At 35.9% G+C, this 22124-nt stretch overlaps 1 protein-coding gene across 4 annotated transcripts in view; it reads right to left on the minus strand.

The window, feature by feature from the left end:
- The window catches only part of LOC124161233, a 177174-nt gene that overhangs the window by 24415 nt on the left and 130635 nt on the right, over positions 1-22124 (minus strand). For 2 of the 4 annotated variants that reach the window (XM_046537502.1, XM_046537501.1), the window contains one exon: positions 2737-3610. The exons of the other annotated variants lie outside the window; for them this stretch is intronic. In XM_046537502.1, the coding sequence (XP_046393458.1) occupies positions 3572-3610 (39 nt within the window). In that variant the 3' untranslated portion in view covers positions 2737-3571. Of the gene's footprint in view, positions 1-2736; positions 3611-22124 lie in introns of those variants that run through there. 4 annotated transcript variants of the gene reach the window in all.

Raw genomic sequence — 22124 nt, forward strand, 5'->3', positions numbered from 1 at the left:
TATTCAAATGAATAGACAAAGAAAAATAAGGAGTCTAACAAGTGAAGTTATATTTGCAAATGTAAGCCATTCAGCAAGTTGGCCTAATACTTGGCCCAAGGTAGAGTATAAATATTAACCACATGAAAAAGAATCATTAAATGATTAGGACAAATGGGTGTAGCACAAACATACAAGAGAGAAAATATGAAGAAAAGTTGTCATTTTTATGAACAGAAAGAAGCACTTACAAGTTTATGTAAAGGATAAAATGCACATTGACTTCCTATTCTGAGAACATGTGTTTGGCTAGGAAAAGAGACAAATTTTATGTGCTAATCCCATCTCTCAACTAGATCTGGCTGAAAATTCCCACAGCCCGTCAACTGCACGAGATATTTTTTCACTTAGAATATTCTTTAAGTACATTATCAAGAGTGGGTGAACAGCAGCCTCTAATAATTTTCCTCTCTTCCTCAATCAAAGCAATAGCTCTGTCCAAACCAAGTTTGAAATAATACAGCAGAAGGTTGCATTGCAGAAAGAAACCAAAAGAAGAATGTGGAACGAAGGATGGCGGAAAAGTGGGCAAAAAAGGGAAAATGAGAATGTTTTCAAATGATTTAAGAAATTCAGAAAACAAGCTGAATTGAAAAGAAGGCAAATAATAAGAAAGGAAATAGGTTGGTAGACATCATGTCATCCTGATGAAGTTATCGAAAAAAAATTGAATGAAAGACATGTACAGCAAACAATAACTCCAATTTTAATATTAATTAAAAAAATGAAACAATACCATAGGTTGTTCTTAGAAGTCTATTAGCAAAGATAGTAGATTTACTTAAAAGGCCAGCAAATAATATTAATGTTCACTGCAGCAAAGCCTTTAAAATTATGCTCTCCTTCAATTCAGTACATGACCTATCTGTTTTCATCCTATTCTCATTTAGTCCTGCCCTCTACCACACATTTTTACTCTTCTTCCTCTTTTCCTACCTCGTCTGGCAAATTCCTCTCCTTCCACAATGTAATTTCTCCCCCACCACACGCTCTTCTGTCACTCATTCTTTCCATCTCACTTTTCTTCTTTTACCCCAAACAACTCAAAAGCTGGACAATATTTTTAGCCTCGCATGAGGTCAGTAAAATAAATCCTTCCTAACCCATACATGCCTTCAGTATTAACAAAAAACGTTGAAAAAATAAAAAATAATCACGAGAAATTGGCCAAAGTTGAGGAGATTACAGAGTTATTACCTTTTTTAAGATGATTCAAATCCAAAAAAATTTCTCGAGTAATTGTTTGGCTTCTGTGATTAAGTAGTTTAAAAGTAAACAAATTTCATAATTTTCATTGATTCTGGCTGCTTGATATAAACCACTACAAGCTCTGAAAAATTGTAAAATCTCTGTAAACATTTGAACTGCTTTGATGCCCTTTGTTTATATTAAGTGGTATCTAATGTCACTTCACTTAATGAGTGGCTACCATACATCAGCAAAAACAGTCTATTACATCCAAGAAAGTAAATAAATGTAATGATTATCATCTGAAGGGAACATAGTACTTGTGGACTAAAGCAAAACACCCATCCAATTATGAAAAAGATCCCAAAAGCTTAACTACATGAGAAAAGTTACATTTTGCAGAACGGTAATGACATGAGGCACTGTCATTTGCAAAAAAAACATCAATTATATACAATTATATATCATGGTCTTAAGTATCTAGATTGCAAATACATTAAAATCGCTAGCAAATTAACTTCCAGTGATCCCTTACTGAACTAGGATGGGTCCTTAAGCAGGTCCTCTATTTGCTTCCTGGAGATGTAACATTTGATCTTCCATAAATATGGGGAAATATACTAGGAGGCCAACATTTTTAAATCTTGTAGGTAACACAAATGATTCATTATTGTAGGGTACATGTGTCATTCTTCTTCATTCATGCACCATCTCTCAGACTATCTCAGATACATCTCATTCCTCTCAGCTTGTACGGTTCCAATACCCTAGCCAATCTTAAACTCAAAGCAAATATGATCCATGGAGACCAATTAAGGGTAATTCTTGCAACCAATAGCAGGGCAGCAGCAATCTCCATGTTGGGGCTGCTGATTTGACAAGGATGATGATCACGTCTGGAAGGCTGAGGTGCTATAGCTTCTGGCAAGAGGATACGATATATGCTTCTCTCAACAAGCTGGAGACATTATTCATATATTTCATGCATGGGTCTTAGAGGCTAAAAATATTGAAAATGATAATAAGCTAAGAAAAGTGTCATTTCTTATGAAACCACCCTTCATTTAAAACCAACTTAAAAAGATTATATTTCACTAATCCCAAAAAGCAAATGAAAAACCTGAATAAGCTATTATCCAACATTGAATTGCAAAATTTTGGGGTACCTAATAATCCATATTTATAAAAGTTGAAATTTTTGCTTTGAAAAAATAAATTAAAACCTTGAACAAAAATATACAAAAATGAGAATGATGCCACAATGGCTTTTTATCGGCAGTCAGGTCACAGATACTTAAAATTCGCTGCCAAATAAAGGTTACATTATTGCATCATACGTTTACAAATCACAATTAGTGACTCACTTTACCATTTAAAGTAACTTAACGCTTTGAACAAAGGTGGTATCACTGTCAAACAACTACTAGATGAGTAGGATTACTTAACTAATAAACCAAGTTGGAACCAATACCTCAAATTCACAGAATTAAATAAATGCATTTCTTGAAATTTAACTATATAAACAACGTAAGCTTTAATTCCAGCCTCAAATACATCTGCAGACATTCAATGGAATACTATTCACAGATTCTAGTCAAAAAAATTTATTTCACATAACACAATAACATTAAAGCAGTCAAGGATCATTTCTGACAAAATTAAGATGCTCTAATATGATATGTTGCTATGTTATACTCATTTAAAACTATGGACAGCCATTATACAATGGTATGATTCATACATTCTGAATAAGGCTCAATAAACAAATTCCACTGGAGCTCTTAAAAAATTGAAACACAAAACAGAAAGTGCAGTGATTAGTCCCTTGACAAAATGCATTATGTTCTGTAAGGTTAATGATTGCACTGAGGGTATTAACCACTAAATACTGTTTTAAACCACCACTAATTAATGACATAATCATTAACTTTACAAAGTGGATCTCTCTAAATCTCAGCCACAATACAGAAACTATTCTGAATATTTGAACAAGAAAATTGTCAGAAGACTCAGGCTGAGAAAATACTGGAAATGATGTGGATACTTTGAGTAAAAAATAACTACCAAGTCAGCAGCTGATCATTTAGTAATATAGAATAGTCAGTCTCAGCATAACTTTTATATCACAAAACTTTGGTTTCTTTTGATTTTGGTTTCTTCTGAAAGAATGAAACAGTCTAGTCCCGAACACAACGAATGGAGATTACACATCAATAGGGGAAGCACAAAAACATGATCCTCTTCAAGAACAAATGACACACTTGAGATTCCTGGAGCTGATCCCATCATCGACATTGTACCTAGGATATTGCTGTATTTTTCTCAAATGCAAGACCTTCTATGATCAACTTGTTTTCCTAACAATTTTCTTAGCCTTTCCATCCTGAAAAAAAGATTTATAGAATACTAAGACATAAATCATGTGATTGCTTGAGAAATATATTTTACAGAATGAAGTCATTTGACCTAGGAAAATAATCACCAATACTGGAGTGACATTTTATCATTCCTTTCCTTTGCTAACACACATACATTCAAATTATATATACGTGTGGTAGTTGGGGCACTGAATAATGGTAACATCCTATGTTAACTGAGTGGAAGCTGCTCAGTCATAAAAAGTGAGAAATACATAAACGAGATAACTTCATCCAATACAACACACAATATGTCAAAGGTCACAATTCAAACTTTTTTTTGTTTCTTCCAAAATTCTTTGAAAGCTAAAATATGCAGTTATGCAACATACTTTCTGGCTTATTAGTTGAGCAGGTATGTAAAATGCACTTAAGTTGTATCAGCATATTTTGGTAAACACAGAATTCATCATATGATCAACTGCATCAGGTATTACTTGGTAATCCACAAATGAAAAGACGACTTCATTGACTTCCACTGATTTATTTTCTTGGTACGACATGTTTCGATCCATAGAGGTCATTTTCAAGTAAGGTATGTACTTGAAAATGACCTCTGTGGATCGAAACATGCCATACCAAGAAAATAAATCAGATGAAGTCAACGAAGTAATCTTTTCATTTGTTAAAAATATCAACTTCCACATAGTTGAGCCTGGTAAATTTGCTTCATAAGGTAAATTTAATTAAATAAAAATTAAAGGTTAGGTAAATTTGCTTCATATTAAATAACTTGGTAAATTTCTCATATTTAATTTCACACGACCGATTTTGTTACAGTGCGACATCATCTGGCTAAGATACAGGAAATACCAACTCTTAAATGAAGCACTGTATGAAACAAGTTACTTTGTATGCAGTCATGCGTACGGGCGCAAAGTAATAAACACCTAGGATGAAGTTCTGCATGAAAAAATATTTGGCTTAGCTAGGATTCAAAACCCAGATCTCCAAACATCAACACCTTGTTTGGTAAAACCTATCCTGAAGTTCACTCTGAGAAAATGGCTTGGTGGTGTGATTGGCTAGCACGCCTGACCGGCAATTGGGGGATCTGGGTTTAAATCCCAGGTAAACCAAATATTTATTCATGGAAAACTTAATCCTTGGTGTATAAAACTTTTAAACTCACAATAATCTCAACAGATTCAGGCTTCAATTGGTGGAAGTTAGACATATTTAAGTAAATGAAAGGTCGTAGCACTTTTCCACAAGAATTTTTAATTCGTACAACGCGTTTCAGCTCACTGAGCCATCATCTGGTACAAGACGCTTGAACACATGTGAAGATCCCTTTTATACCCTTGAGAGAGGAGAGTATTGGAGAAGGAGAGGATTTGACATCTTTGAGGATGGGGGGGGGGGGTGGGAGCGGGTGTACAGAGTATAGACAATGGGGAAAGATACAACTACGGGATGTGGAGAACCCACGTTGGAGGGAGGGTTCTGGTCATAACTGTAAAATGACGACACGTGCGGAAGACCATAGCAAAACAGGAGGAGGGGGTGTTGAGAGGAGTGAAAAAATGGGGGGCTTAGGGTAAAAAGAGGCCGCGTGTCTTTTGAAAGTGAGAGGAGTAAGTAGCGACGCAGGAAAAAAGGCGGGGTGAGGAGTCCCTTTGGGTTAGCTGAGAAGGAGTGAAAGTTAGCGGGGGTTCAAGGGAGGAAATTGCCAGCAATAGAAAATGGTCAAATGCGTAGAGAGGATGGGCGGACGGGAAACACCCCGTGGATGTTGGGGCACTTAAGGCGTGGGTGAGGAAAGAATTTCACCATTTGTTTTGGTGAAGGGTATCTTTAGGAGAGGGGAGTGGGTGAAAAACACTTGCTCATTCATAAGCGTATTCAAATCACTTTGTACAATTTCAAATTGCTCAAAAACATCCAGTCTTGTACCCTTACTTTCTAAATGTAGAATTTCAGGTTTAAAATTACAATAATGTAAGGTCTGAAGAAGGTGTTTAGCGAGAAGTGACGTTTCATCTCCATTTTTCCAGCACCGTCTATGTTCTTTCATTCTGGTAATGAAACTTCTGCCTGTTTGGCCGATGTAACACATGTTGCATGACTCACAATTAACCTTGTAAATGCCAAAACGCGATGTACGAAAAATGTAAACGCGTTGTACGAATTAAAAATTCTTGTGGAAAAGTGCTACGACCTTTCATTTACTTAAATATCACAATAATCTATTCACTTTATGTTTGTGGGTGAGCTTTCATGAGACCCCGGACGAAACTCGGAAGAATTCACTAACGGGGTAGAGGTAGTACCGAGAGAGAGGAGGAGAGAACTTAACACGTTGCGTACCGGGGTATTTAAATTCCTAGGAACGCCAATTCTGGGTGGAGATGTTGAGATTGGAAATATGTGCCTATTAGGGCATAATGCCTTTGGTTTAAACATGGTTAAAAAGCTGATGTTTAGAATATAACTTTACCCAATCAAACCTTATGATGCATCAATTCATTATGAATAACGAACAACAACTGAAAATGTACTAATTAATACGTATTGTACGCTTTAAAATTGTTTAGGTTGACGTGCCTAAATGACAAGAATCTTCGTCATCCATCCGGAACGTTCGGGAAAAAAATGACGAGAATTCTAGCCATCCGTACGCAACGTGTTAAAGTTGCCAAATTTAGATAGCCTCCCTAGTTTGTCACTGAAACCATGTGAGTCATGGATGGCCACAGGTATTTTGGGCCCAGCACCATGACAATATACCTACTCATTTGGAAGGTAATGAGAAAAATCATTCCACAGAAGCCCATGACATTGTCAGCTACCAAGCTGAATGAGGCACCGTTGGTGAAAGGCATACTTAATGATATACAAGGAGCACGCTTGATGTTTGACAACACTGCTCCAACAGCAGATTCACAGAGTTAACTCGACGGAGGTCTGCCAGTGACTGACTGAGGCCACACCTACTGATTGGCAAAGGGAAAGTCACGTGTCGAGAAACTTTCCCTCCCCTCACCTCCACCTGCTTTAGCCACACCAGCTCACCCGCAATGATAAAATGAACAGAGAATAGGTCAGTGATGGCAGAAGGATGATGGCAGGATTTTCCTTAATGATGCACTTTGAATGTCCCATCCCTCCACACAACCTTCCTCCATCTTCTGCCATTATCCATCTGCCCCCATTGACCTAATGTACTTAAGAGATGGTATTTTCTGCATTAACACCAGATAATGTCGCACAATGACAAAACCAGTTGTGTGTGATAAAATGTGAAATTTACACAGAATCCTTTCCTGAATCCACATATCTAAGCTCAAATACCTGATGCTACAATTTCAAAAAATAAGTGCCTTCATTTTAAGACATTTAAAATGTTTTGGCATCTATTCATTCTCCTGGGCTAACGAATCATATTCCTGATTCAGGTCAACTCCATTTCAAAATATTAACACAGCAAGTCATTGCTTACAGTGAAACTAAGAATTTATAACAACTAAATCACAAGAACTCAGTAGAAAATTGGCATCTCAAATATTATATGATGCCATATTTAGCATTAAAAAAATTGAGTATGATAGGAATGAGAGAAAAAATAAGGGAAATGGCTGATTACTAGATCTTCGAATCCTCAGCTTTTCTGTTATAATTTCTTGCTCTTTTTAAGACGCTTAAAAAAACACCTGCATTTTTTATGCACCCAAAATTATTTTTAATTAACAAACTTCATCAAAAGGTGCATTCTGAAATACACTGGCAATGCCATTAGTTTTTCTTCTGAATAAAAAGAAAGCAGTCTGTACTATCTGACCTGGCAAAAAGGCTGCATTCAAAATAACACCTATCAATTAAATCTTTTCAGATGAAGTAATTATTTATCTATGCAAACTTTTCTTGGCTGAAACCAACGATGTCTAACTAGAATAACAATCAAAATAATGTATTAATGAATTCATTCACTGACACAGCACACACACTAATACAGGAATATAAAATAATGTGCATATGTGATTCTCAGCTAAATTGCACGTGATTGCTACGTTTAATTTTGAGACTTTCCTAAGGATCTTTTGGTGCAAGGCATCAATATAGGGTTTCCTCCAATAGCTCTTCTAAATTATGTTCACTTAAGATACTAGTTTATAAATTTTCAAAGTCAGACACACAAAATTTTTGAGCTCCTTATCTCAATTCTAGCTATTTTCATCCACTGAAATAATCCCAGAGATAGTAACATCATTAATGTCAAAATCAAAATTTTTTACTAACAAGGCAATAAGTGTCACCTCCAAATCCCATTCAAACTTTGCAGTGTGACAAAAAATGAAATTTTAAAAGAAAAGTCTTTTTTTCAAGCATTAGGAGTTTGAGATGTTTCTGAAAGAAATTACAAGCAAAATGCCAGGCTTTATACAACCCATGACACAACAGTACTACAATATGATGAAAATATAGCCCCTTGCATGTTCTAACTCTAGCCTAGCAACAGAAGAAGAGTCTCCACAACTAGAAAAGGGCTGTACGACACTATTGCAGCGTTGTTGTATCACGGATTGCACATACTTGGGCATTTTCACCTGTACAATCCATCTTGAAAACTAAAGCCTATTGGATTCTTGAGCAAAAACACTTGTCCCTAAAAATTTCATTTTCTATCACACATCAAATTTTGAAGACAGTTTTGAGGTGACACATGGCTACCTTCCCTTGCCCATTCAATGAAGAAAAGATACAAGGTGAACATTAATTATTTTCCTTGGAGAATTTGGCCATGAAAATTAAATGAGCCTATGATTTTAATATCATGTTTTCTGAGTTCATACAAAAAGTCATTTTTAACAAGTACTCAGTAGTTACTTTTTGAAATCAATTGAAATAGATTCATGATACAAAGATGGAATTAGCTTTGATGCTAGTGAGATTATATCAACAGTTAACACTTAAAAGTTTACTCTCCAGAACACACTCCTAAAAGTTAATGTCAGTGAAACAAGAATTAAAAACAATCATTTTAATCATTACAATAAGGAATATTGCTCATGGAAATAGTGTGAAAGATGCAAATAATATTGCTTATATTTTTCAATTTATGTGCACAAGTCTACAATTTTTGAGAATCACACATACACAGTCATTCCAAGATTGTATACAAAGTACATATTTCACTGTGCCTTTCCTACATCAGCATATACGATGATTCCTAAATTAAATATCAATAAAAATAAATATTTAAAAAAATATAAAAAAATTACTTGTTGTAGATGCTACAACTACTCCTGCATAAAGCTATGTTGGTCGAACAAATGTCTACAGCAGTAAATATGATCATTTGAAAGACGTCACAGTTTTATATGTCATACAGCTATCAAATTACAGCTAGGTAGTACTGCCACAGATTTTAGAAATGCACCCAAGGCTGATACCACAAATGAATAAAGAACAATATAATACTGCCTAATGTAGAAACCCCGGAAATTTAATATAATAATTTAATCTCAATCACAATTAGGAATACAGATTTAGAAGTAAAATTAGAGCAATTTTTTAAAAGACTTTGGGGGTAAATGTATTAGCGACATACCATTGAGAACCGATTGCTGATAGAATTTTGGTCATGCTAGATGCGAAATGATTTTCCTTAGAAAAAACACAATTTAAGCCAGAAAATATGGTAAATAACTAGGTATTTCAGAAGTTCTTTCAATAAAACACTAATTATGCCAGAAATACAACAATTATGACATATTACTGGCTAAAATGAATGTAAAATATCTAAAATAAAAAATGCCAGTTCCAATAAAAATATTAAACCATGCCAATAATAGGCAGTAACCCAATGAACAACCAAAATAAATACCCAAGGAATAAAAAAGAACAAATTCTTCATAATTACTTGATCAAGGGTAGACAATGGATGAGATTGGATAAAGTTATTAACTCAAGTGTTCTTCATGATAACCAGTATATTAATACAAAATATTCATCTTTTCAAAATCACGAAAGAAATAGCCTATTAATACAATAATATTTAGATAAAATTTTTAGACAAGATGTGTGTAAATAACGTCACATTTGCCTTCAGTAAAACTTTATCCACTAATGTAAAACTATATATTGCTCTAAATCAAACTTAACATGGTTCCTAGCATGTCTGTCATAGAGCCTATATCACAATAATAATCTAATAAAAGGAGTAAATGTTCAAAAGTATGCAAAATAAAGTTAGCATAGTGCACATGCAATCAAGACTATTTAAGCAGTAAATTCATTTGCAAAAATATGTACTGAAAGTCAAGCATTTGCTTTGGCAAATGTTATTGCAATACAAAAGCACAAAACATTGAGAATATTAAGAAAGTGAGAGTGGCAGCCGCATGCAAATGAAAGCAGAGGGGAAAATAAACAATACTACAATATATATCATTCAAATTACATGACAAGAATAGATACTTTGCCTTTTAACTGTGATTTCAGAACAGCTTTAAGATATTTCAAATAACTCAATCAGCCCAAAATAATTGCATGACGAATTCTTGGGATCAAACAGCGTGTAACAGGGTGTACAGAGCAGAGCTCTCGGGATCGCCACTGGGTTAGGAACTGCAATACTGCTGACGTTTCAATGACCAAGTTGTACATCAAAACGTCGGCAGTGATGCAGTTCCTGACCTTGTGGTAATCCCAAGAACTCTTCACGCAATCTATTCAGTGGGAAAGCACCAAATCTTTCTTCAAACTTTGAAAATATGTTTTTATAACCATTTTACCATTGGACAAAAACCTCTTGAAGCAAGCCATCAAGACATAAAGAAAACTTCAAGAGCAAGGTAAATTCATCCTACAACAATAATTACAAAAAATACCTAAGAAGTAGTGGAGAATAGGTATATGACTAGCATTTAAAATGGGTCCCATACTAATTCATTATGAGGTTAAACCTGAAAAATATTATGTATGAATGATGAAATTCCCATAATTAAAAAATTCTCACAAAAAGATCAGCATATGATCCAAGTACTGACAACTGATTCATTGCATTATGATATTTTTAAGTGCGTAGCATTATAACTGTGATTTCATTCAAATTGTACACCTATGTCTATATACTATCCAGCAAGCCACCTGAATAAGCACGAGGCTGGGAGTGTTAGGAAACCAGCTGTAAACAAAAAAAGTAAAAGAATGTACACATTGAAGAATTTACGGAGTCAAACCTAGCATTTATCCAAAGCCATTCATTATCTGGTGGGAAAGCACATTCCTATAACTATCCATTTAGCAAAATATCTATCTTATTTTAATGTTTCTGTTGGACCTAGAAACATAATGAGGTTCTATCATGATGTTCTTTCTGTGCTCTGAAATACCTATTCTCTCTTGGTCAAGCAATCTACGCTTAGCACGTAGTGTTGGAGTCTCTGGTGGCTCTCAGCCTACTAACATATTCATAGTTGATATAAAGGCTGTGCCCTCTGATTGCTTGAATTAATTTTTGATGAACAGCTTTCTTTTCTATTTTGGTAAGTTCCTGGATTAAGTCTTTCCGCAATGGATCCTTGCCTCTTATTCAAGTATTTCTTTCCTATTTTCTGCTTAAATGTTGCTATAGACACTGCATGGCCTAATGACGTGGTATTTATTTTAATATATAACAGTAATAACTGTGTTAGCAATGGCATCATCTAATCACATACAGTGGAACCTCGTTAAAGCGAGTACGGGCTATAGCGACACCCCCGCTATAACGAGAGATAGCCGATGCACCGTCAATTGACCCTATAATAAGCGTGTTAAAAAATTCGTTTTTACGAGACCCTTTCGGTGTTGGCTCTCGCCATAGCGAGGGTTTCACCGCCGGAAGACTTTCATCAAGACTCCTTAACCTCTGTAATTGCTAGCGATCTGTTAGAAATGAAGTTAATGGAGTGCTCAGTCTCAAATTTATGTGGTAAACTGTTGTTCGATAATTATAATGATTGACGAAGCTTTGCACGATTTTTATTCAGTGCGGCGCTTATAAATTGTTTGAATAGTTAGTCGTTATTTGAGTAAGGAAATTTAGTGATGCAAAAAAACATCGCCTTTCGTCTGGATTTATGCTTACGTTTATCGGATAGATGTTTATCTGTCGCCGCACCACTCCTGTTCCTGTATATCTGTTCGCTACAGGTATATTGGCTATTATTTGCTCCATCTCCGGTAAAGCGACAATTCGCTATAGCGAGTGTTTATTAGTGTACCGTGGGGTGTCGTTATATCGAGGTTGCACTGTACACAGCATTTTATGAACATGATACTTATCTACCAGTTCTCTGATGAATTTCTTTCACAAACACTCAAGTATGGATGAAATTCTCTAAGGATTCCAGCCACATGTAAGAATCTACTGTGTCCAGCATTTTGAGACCTGTAAAGTTCATCATCCTCAGAGGATAACGCATTCCCTGCAGACAAGGAACTTAACAGACCTCAAAATGTCGAACACAATGTATTCTCTCATCCAGTCAGAAACCTGAAAAAACTATATCTCATAAATTTTCCAGGAGAACAACAAGACTTTCATCACAGAAATCCCTCATAACATGTGCATTCTCTTCCTCGAAGGATTTGACTTTAAAATATATATGTATTACTTCAGCCAAAACCATATCATATACTAAAAGACTAGAGAGATAGTACTGATTCTCCTGTTTGAATGGCACAAACAGAGAGCAGGAATTCAGGAAATACACCAAAATGCAATCGAGTCATGAGCGTATTTGAATTGCTTGCTGCAGGAAAACGTCAGTGGACAAAATGTAGCTATTTTGCACAAATGGACGTGGCCTCTGTTCGAGATTCTATGGAGGGTGGGGGGAGCTAAAGAGATGTAGCTGGTCAAAACATACTTTTAATGTAATCAAAATTTTTGGAGGGTACGACTATTAACAAGTTGCCTTCGAGGTTTCCATGATATGTACTTGACCGCTCCATTACAATTTTGGGATTTCTAGTGCATATTTGTTTTAAAGACATTTCTTCCAATGTGTTCTCCTTTCCTCTCCTACCCAGAGAATGCCTTCTGGTTGAAAAACCTTTCTTTGACCTGAAACACTTCCAGGACCAAAGGAGAAATGTTGTCTGAAAAACAACTAGGTGGCAGCAATCCGGAATGTGGAGCAGAGCAGTCAATCATGCACGAGTATTTATATATGTATCTTTTCCAGAAATTTTACCTTATATTACAAGTTCAAAAGCAACTAAATTAAAGGGAACTAATTACACTTTTGGCACATTACAATCAGAAGCGATATCCAAAAAACAGTCTGGATTAGGTATTCTGCATGGGAATATTTTCTCCTTACCCCCCAGGTTTACATCCCTCCTTATTTTGGTGGATGCAGCCTTGAACCTCTTCTTGCCAAGGAGTTCAAGCCTGCATCCGCCGCATAGTGTGAACAACAGGTGATTGGGGAGTGAGAAAGGGGCAGATACGGAGAACAGGGGAGGTTGTGAGGGACAGATAATTCATGCTCTCCTAATTAGTACTCTGTGTGGTACCAAATCATTCTAAAGAATCTTTCAACCAAATTACATTCAACCCCCTCATTACCACAAGTTTGACTTACAATGAATTAAGTATGTGATCTGAGCTAATTCTGCACGCATATTTCAAAATTTCAATTAAAAACACCAAAGGATGAAGTTTGCCATGAAAAAATATTTGACTTAGCCGGGATAAATCAAATATTTTTTTCATAGCTTCATCCTTTGGTGTATATAACTTTGCACCCGTGCATGTAACTGTGTACTAAGTCACTTGTTTCTGCAGTGCTTCAAAATTTCAATTGTCGCCATTTTTGTGTCCACTAGCAAAACATGTCACCTATTACGTAATTCTATGCCTCATTTGTGAATAAAACACATTTATATACACTGATGCTCTTTCAACTGGTTAATAGACAAGAAATGATGCAGAATGGATGTAAGATATACATAATTCGATTAACCCTTGCGCTCTCACAGCAATTTCCGTTTTCACTCCCAGACAGCTATAGCCTGATTCAAGAACGAGTCAGTCTTTTGGAAGATGAGACCAAGTCTTTTGTTTATATAGAACAATAAATACTGTAGAAGAAATACCATTTCCTCAGGAGTGATAAAAATTTTCGTTATCTCCAGTATAAAAGGGAAACTAATTCACAATAAAATAAAAACATTTAAAAATGGGATTATACAAGGGACTGATACATCAGCTCCTTGAGCATCTATGGGTTGATGAGCAATCCTCTGGAACAGAGTAAGATAAGAAAATATATGTCGTATGGCTAAAACTTTTCAAAAATCCTAAATTTTTTAACTAAAATACACAGCAAAAACAAATTTTAAAGTCACAACACAATACTTATCACCCAATGGTAATTTTATGAACAAAACAACTACTAAGAGAACTAATTACCAGGACTGCCATTGCCTTCAAGTACTGTGGTACTATAAGAGTTTTTACCATAGAAGTACAATATACTTGGTAATAAGGAAAAATATATACCATCAACAATTACTGAGTATAGCACTAATACATAAATACCAAATCAGCCTCTTTACTCTCACATAATTTACTCTGCAATGCCTAATAAATTACATTTTCCTATATAAATACCATTAAATTTCATCATTCCTCTAAAGTGCTATTCTCTATTTTTTTACTCTAATCAGTCATATTTTCTCAAAAAAAAAGAAGTAAAATTGCCATTCCATTGCTAAACAATGTCGTTCCCTTTATTCAATTTATCCCCTGACTTTGATTACATTAAAGAACATCAATGACAATGGGATCATTCATTAAGAATCAAAAATGCAATTCATCAAAAGAAAAATGGAAGGGTAAGTTAAGTTATGACATAAAATCTACCTTATTTAGCCATTCTTTCATAATTTTAAATTTAAAAAAATGAAGGTTGCTGTCCACTTTTCATAAGTTGGTGGCATCTGGATGAGAGTTCTGGTTCATTAAATTATTCAGACCTTAATTGAGGGAGAGAATTAATCACAAGGAAAGGAGGATTGGCTGAGAAGCAGTAACCCACTCAGCAGGATCGTGACAATGTGGGCACATCGACTGATTCGCCTCTTATATTTAAAAAAATAATATAATTTAAAAAAATAAAAAGAATGATGCCAGTTTTTTATCACACCTAAATGAAACAGTCTATTTCCTAATGTGACCTTTTTTTTATAAATAATATTCCCTAACTGTAATTAAACCTAAATTAACCTGTTTGAATTTCACTATTCTCAAATTACTCCCAAGAACAGCATGCCATCAGAGAGGATATCAATATTCTTGCAGAATAACAGGTGGAGTACAAACTTTGAAGGGATAACTTTCCCTCCATAGAACATCAACGGCTTAAAACAGAAAGAGTTCTATGGTGACCTATCATAACCAACCTTATGATTGAAAAATTGAGTTAGCAAGGGTAATCCAATTCATTGCTGTACTTCTGAAGATGTCTTCTGATTTTTTAGTTGTGTTTGGCAGACGATATTACACAATATGCTCCATTTACTGATGATAAGACATACCAAGAGCATGTGGTTTTCTGGAGAAAGAGACAACTTATTTTAAGTTTTTGGGTCAAAAGTATACATATTTCCTATTAATATTGAAAGATTCATTATAACTTAATTACGGAATTCAGAGAGCATGTGTATATAAGGAGAGGAGAGAGTGGGTGACGGGGAAAAGAAAGAAAGGGCATGAATTGCTCCACACTATGGCCATTTTCTCATGCTCCTCCTCGTGCAGGGATTGCTGAATGAACAAGCAATGCAGGCAAAATTTTGTGATCATTGTGTCTCTCCTTCCAGCAGCCTAAAATTATGATTTTCATTGAATTTAACCAAAACCATTCATTAATATTTCATGCTGGTATTTGATGGAACAAATGCAAACAAGCATAGGCATATTCCATAGGAACATTTAGGGGAGGTATGAAATGAGAAATTACTGATCACGAGATAGCAACTTTCCAAAGTCATCAATAGATAGCAGGGTAAAAATAATAGAAACTAGAAAAAGTAAAGGAAATAGCTTAATGGAACAAGATTCTTAAACAGAAATAGAAAAACGAGGTTTTTCATACTTGACAATGACCATTGAGACATAATTGAGACAAAATGACCACTGAGTACAATTTAACATAGTGATAAATAGGATTAATTTTTATATCCAATGAGTAAAATTTTAAAAATGAAAAAAATGGGGTAGGTATGAAATGATATTTTCACAAAAATATAAGCAGTGGAGAAAATAACTGCTTGATCTTGAAGCACTTATCAGTGGAAACCTCGATCTAAAAAATTTATGATAATACACACCAGAACTTAATAGATCCCACAGTTAAATATTCAGGCACAGACAGACTCTACTGTAATGCTACCACTGAACTCAATAAATCGTATGTTGACACTCCCTCCTTGAGTAAAGTTGAGAACTTTTGAATCTAGTCTGCTAGAACTGTGCTCCATTTAACCTTTTCCCTACTAAAGACGTAAACGTACGTGTGGACGTTTCTTGACCCGGGAGATGAAAGCCGTACATTTTCGTTGGAGATTTTCTTACACTAGTGAACGCAGGTCGTACATATATGTTTCCTAGCTCTCCCCCTTTTATGACAGTCGCGGTTATACGAAGTCTTTGTTTCGGGACCCAATACTGCAGGCTTACCCTCAGAAACCAGGAGCAGGTAACCTGACCCCTCGTCTTTTAATACCCCTCTTAGCGGTCATGCAATGAGGAACTTGCATGGGTCGTAGATTGCTCTAAAAACTATTTTGAATAAGTCAAATGGATACATTAGCTCGCAAAAATACCTTCAGTTTCTCCATTCAACATCAAAAGAAATAAAAAAATTGCATTTAAAATCGAGAAATTTTTCTCTGAGCCGACCACTGCGCGAAGACACCCGAGCGTTGCCGAGGCCAGGCGTGACGTCATAGGTGCCTAAACAACCGTAGGGAGTAGGGAAATACGCTGAGCGCATGGTGTAAAATTTGTTTTGAGGGAGTATTTAGCCGCTTATCGTCACTTTATTTTGTTCTGTTATTCTTGGGCAAGTTTTCCTATTGCTATTGTGCCTAGATTATTACTTGGGATATTAATAATGCGGCATCGGGATGATGAAGTACAAGTGTTTCACTTCGTGTGTTTTGGTTATCAGAAAAATGGATGATAACGTTGCCACTCGTTCGAATAGTACACCTGAAATTCATCTACGTCTACATAATACCTCGCAAGCTGCCTAAAAGGCGTGTGGCATAGGGTGTTAGGACACCAGCCTTTTTTTAGGACACCAAAAATTGATGCCACGACCCTCATGGAATTTGTTAAGACAAATTATTGCTATACGTCGGCGGCAAATCGAGTTGTAAAAGAAACTTGTAATACTGGAGGATAACTATCGTAAGCTGTGCTGTTGGCATTAGAGTAAGCTGTGCTGTTGAATTTGGCAACGCCGGATTAACGGAGAAGGTAGTCCTATCCGTCCTACGGTACGAATTCATAGCAAAACAGTCTGCACACAATCCACATGTGAGATCGCGAATCGGTTCCGCTGCCAACACACACACGCAAGCTACAACCTATATCAATAATATTGGTAAATCCATAAACAATATACTAGCATATACCATAAAAATATAGTGGGAAATAGGCAAATACTCTTATCAAAAACTGGATGTCACTATCACATTCTTATATTCATCACGTACAACTTACAATAACAGGACTCGTTATGATGAAAACAACTATTTATTCACTGATTTAAACCCTTAAATTAGCCCACACAAGTGACATTTCTCACCACTATTCGTTGAAATAATGGAATAAAAAACTTCACACACAGTTTTTATTTCAATAGCGTGATCGTGAAATGTCATATCTACGGTGAACAACGGAGATTAGCACGCCACTGACAATTTTTACACTACTGTTAGACATTTTTCGATAGCGTAATATCACTTTTTACAATTCAATCACGATGGAACACTGATAACTCTTGGCCGATATTTTTCAACCTTGTCAAACTTTGTGCATTACAACCACTGGCACTGTGATTATTAGCAGTAGCTTAACGGGAGATGTCACGTTGAAAATAACACTATTTTGGCACAAAAATGTTCCTAGATGTTTCCAATCAGCGAGCAAAAGTTGCATTGACTGGAATTCACCCCATAATACAAGCACAGACAGTCCTAAACGACGAATTCTCCGGTACCTACGAATAAACGGATGAAGTTATTGTATATAAAAGCTAAGCGGACATTAGTAAACATCAAAATCGTTCTAATTACATACTTAAACGATATGCCGTCGATAATATCAACTTACAATTAACGTATCCCCCCTCCAACGGCCGTGGCTAAGACTCCTACAACGATGTTATTTAGGTATTATCAAATTTTTGGTTTAACTGCTCCAGTTTTATATTTTATGCCCTTACTCAGATATTAATATTTTAAATAATGCAAAATGCGAGGGCTTCCAAGCCTCTATCGTCGGATATTTATCTTTAAATATAAAATAATCAACACGTCTAACAAACGAAGCTCTCACAACTGCTGGCAACTATTACAAACAATCACAACAATAGCTTCGCGTGATGTTTAGGCACCTTTGACGTCATCGAGGCTTCGTCGGCAGTGGCTTGGGGGGTGAGGGAGTTTTTCCCGCGCTTTAAAATTCGTTATATTTATCATTAAATATCTCGCGAACGAAAACTCAGATTTACATGCGGTTTTCTTTGTTGTATTCAGAAAATAATTTTCTGTCCGCTTATGAAATAAAAAAAATTCATGCAAGTTCCCCATTGTTTATCCAGTCAGTTTTCGAAATAAATATTTGTTCTTTTCTCAAGAAATATAAACTAAGAATTGAATTCTTAGTCTTTTGAGCAGCTTTTGCAATTTTTAAACTAAATTCTACGATAAATATTAACTTATATCTCGAGTTCTGAATAAACACCAACAAGGAAATCGTTGCTGCATTAAATGCGTTAATATTGACCTAAGAACTTCGTTTAAAATTTGACAATGCACCGAAAAAAATGAGGAATTCAATTCAACGTCTGCAATTTACGTGCAAGCAACAATTGACCGCAAACCAATGCCTTAGGTATGGCCGTAAACCCAGAAAGGAGGGAGCACAACTACCCTCGGAGTCCACGATAATGCGGAGCCCTCGCTGGGAGGGGTCGAAAAAGGTTGGAGCTGAAAGCGTGTGATTATCCGTGAGACCCTTCTTAACAAATGTCCTCCAAAAATGCTCCGTACCACAAGAAAGAAGAGTCTCTTGGGGCTCAGTACAGCAGTCATGCCAAGACGAAAACTCCGCCATCTCGAAAGGGTTAGATACACAGGAAATTGCGTGACTTTGAAATTTTTTTCTCACCTCACATAACTCTGAAGAGATATGTGACTTGGAAGATAAATAACTTGGATCCTATGCAACAGTTTTCACACCACAAAATGTACCATCCTTTAGAATGTATTTTGTGTATTTCCTTAATTAAAATGCATAGGAGGCAGCCATTCTCAGAAGGCTCAGATGGGGTTCAATCAGCCGGTACATAAACCATCTGCCGTGTGCTTGACGGAGACATTAGAGTCAAATTTGTTATGCCAGAATATAAAATCGCGAGAAACCATCTGTTGTTATGGTGTATGTCACCATAACACCTCTTCATTAGCAGATGCATAGGGTTTGAAGTTTCACAGCGCTTCTTGACTAGACAAAGTTTCATTGACATTCCAATCAACAACTTTGGACAAAATTGAGGGATGGAATTTGTTCATGCCTTTGAAGAGCTAATCAGTTCTACTGCCATACAGAAACAATAGCAATGCCATGCTAAGAAGAAGAAGTAACTCAAACAAGTTTATTTATCGTGTAATCAGCCCATGCCACATTTGGCAAGCAGCTGAATTCATGAGCCCCAGGAACTGAACAGAGAGAGACTTTCGAGCCCATCTATTGGTAAGCGCTATTCCTGAATGTAGATGCTAGCCTGCTGTTTGGTGGTCTTAGCAATGAAAAGGTCACATTCAGAGTTCAAAATAAGGAACCATGAAAGTCGAAATACCTTCCCCATTAATATCTCATCTCCCTTCTTATTGCAATGACACAACAACACTAACTGATCATTATTAGGCAAAGAGCATTATTGAATGATATCTTTCCTAAGTTCAAATCGAAGCCTATGTACAACATAGCTGATTCATTATTTTACTGGTAATTCCATGATTTTCTTGGTTCTCACAGCAATTATCTGCTATGAACTACAAGTGATGCTTCAGTTTTTGGCTTTCCCACCAAGTGAGTAACTCTATCTATGAGATGTTCCAGCAGCAGAGTTAATAGCTATAGTATGTCACTCGTGAAACAACTTTCCTGATGGTATATGTACCTTAGAAGTTGATCCAAATGGCATCCACTGGTAAAACCATACATCTTCTATTTAGGTCATTTCATAAGAAAATATATGTAAAAGTCATATTTTGTGTTGTTGGATTGCAAACAATTGTCATCCAGTAAGGGTGTGATAATGCTCAAAAATACCTTCCCCATAATTTTTAAGAACAGTCGTCATCTGCACATGAAAGACAACTATCCACTCATAAAAATATGAAATATGACAGGTTTCACATTTCACAGCATCACCTGAGGTGTCAAATTATGTTCTTACTGTCCAAATAAATACAGGGCAATTTATAATCAGATATGATCTGTAAATTAGTGTTGATTAGAAATTTCCAGCCTCAACTTGTGCATATCCATTCTCATAATCAGAAAATGTCTGCAATGACCTCTTAGAACCATCTCTACACCAATTTAACAAAGGAGGCCAATTAAATATCCAAAACACCTGAAGAATGAAACATTAGGAGAAATAGAGGCACACCCTGATAGGCTGACCTTCACGAGATGCATGAAAACCAGTTCCGCATTTCTGACCAGAAGACATTGATTGGAATTGGAGCTAAACTTTGGTCTAGTCAAGACTTAAGACCTCATGACATGATATCTAAACTCACACCAATTTAGGTGTAAATGCATGAACACAAGAACGAATGCAAAAATGCACCATGTCACCACTCAACTTGCGCAAATACATGAACAGAAAATACATCCTGTTATCATTTGATTCATGCATTCGTACACATTACATTTTGGTCTACCTAAATCATTCCCACATTCTCACATCAACTCGTGTAAGTACATATATGCGCTGGTACCTAAGAATCACACATTTGTGGCTACGTGATGCGTGACAGAGAGATCACGCATCTAGGATAGAGGCTTGCAAGGATGCATCAAACCAGTGTGCAACAACGGAAACTAAAATGCTAGACCAGGGCTTAAATGCATCCTATAACAAGGTCTTAAAAGTGGAGTGGAGATCTAGAAAATTAATTTAATTTCAACTCAAATTTCCCTCCAACAAATGAAATCTTCAAAGTTGTGATGCAAAATTCAATTCGGTTGGATAGATTTCTAGTTTTTCAAGTAGCCCATAAATTTAACTGTGCTATTGATAGTTGAGGCTCTCTTACATGTTTCTTGGGGTTTTAGAGCACGGTTGAAGCAGGTGTCACTTTTTATAATGTGGTTTAGGCACCTTTCATATTCTACACAATGATTCCAAACGGTCCAACGAACACTGAGCCTGAGACTGAAACCAGAGCCGCCTTATTTGACCCAGCAACGCCTAGCTAAAGATGACATCAGACATGAAAAAGCTGGTAGGAGATTAGGAAAAACTTTCTAAAAAAATGGAGAAGCAACTCAGTAAAGTAAAACTGAATCTGAAGCATAAAATTGATCTGAGTGAGAAAAAAAATAATAGGCATACGGTAAGCCATTTGTCTCACTATCACTTTGTTTCCCAAATTTAGAACCAAATCTGAAGGTGAAATAAATAAATTAATTCCATAAACACCTACAGAAAAAAATCCCTGTGAAAAAATCATTTCACTCGATCAGAACTCAAACCCATATCATAGCAAGGCAAGCTGGCAAGGAATTCGGAGATTCAGGCTAGAATTCTGGTCAAGTTGATTTTTTTCACAGGCACTTTCTTCCTTAGCAGTTAGTTACTATGTCTATGTGTGCATGACTTCGTATGTAGTCACTTCTTTACGCAGTGCTATGCTAAATGTCATTAAAAGGGATGATAATGTCAGCATCTAAGGTAACCATACTGATAAAGGACAATTTTTCAACACCTTGACCAAGAGGACACTGTAGAGGAGCCCCCAGTCCATTCTGTTGAAGGTTAATTTCTGTTGCCACTTAAGTCACATTAGAAACTGTTTTCAAAGATGTCTGTATGGCGAATTAGCATAGGAGATGCATTTATTCCCAATATTTACTATATCACATTGACAACTGCGAGGGATAGCAAGGAAAATTTATGAATTTTATGCATCAGATCATAACTTCTATGAATTTTGATTAACAGCCCTAATTAT

The sequence above is a fragment of the Ischnura elegans genome, chromosome 6 (genome assembly GCF_921293095.1).
Source record: "Ischnura elegans chromosome 6, ioIscEleg1.1, whole genome shotgun sequence".
NCBI lineage: Eukaryota > Metazoa > Arthropoda > Insecta > Odonata > Coenagrionidae > Ischnura > Ischnura elegans.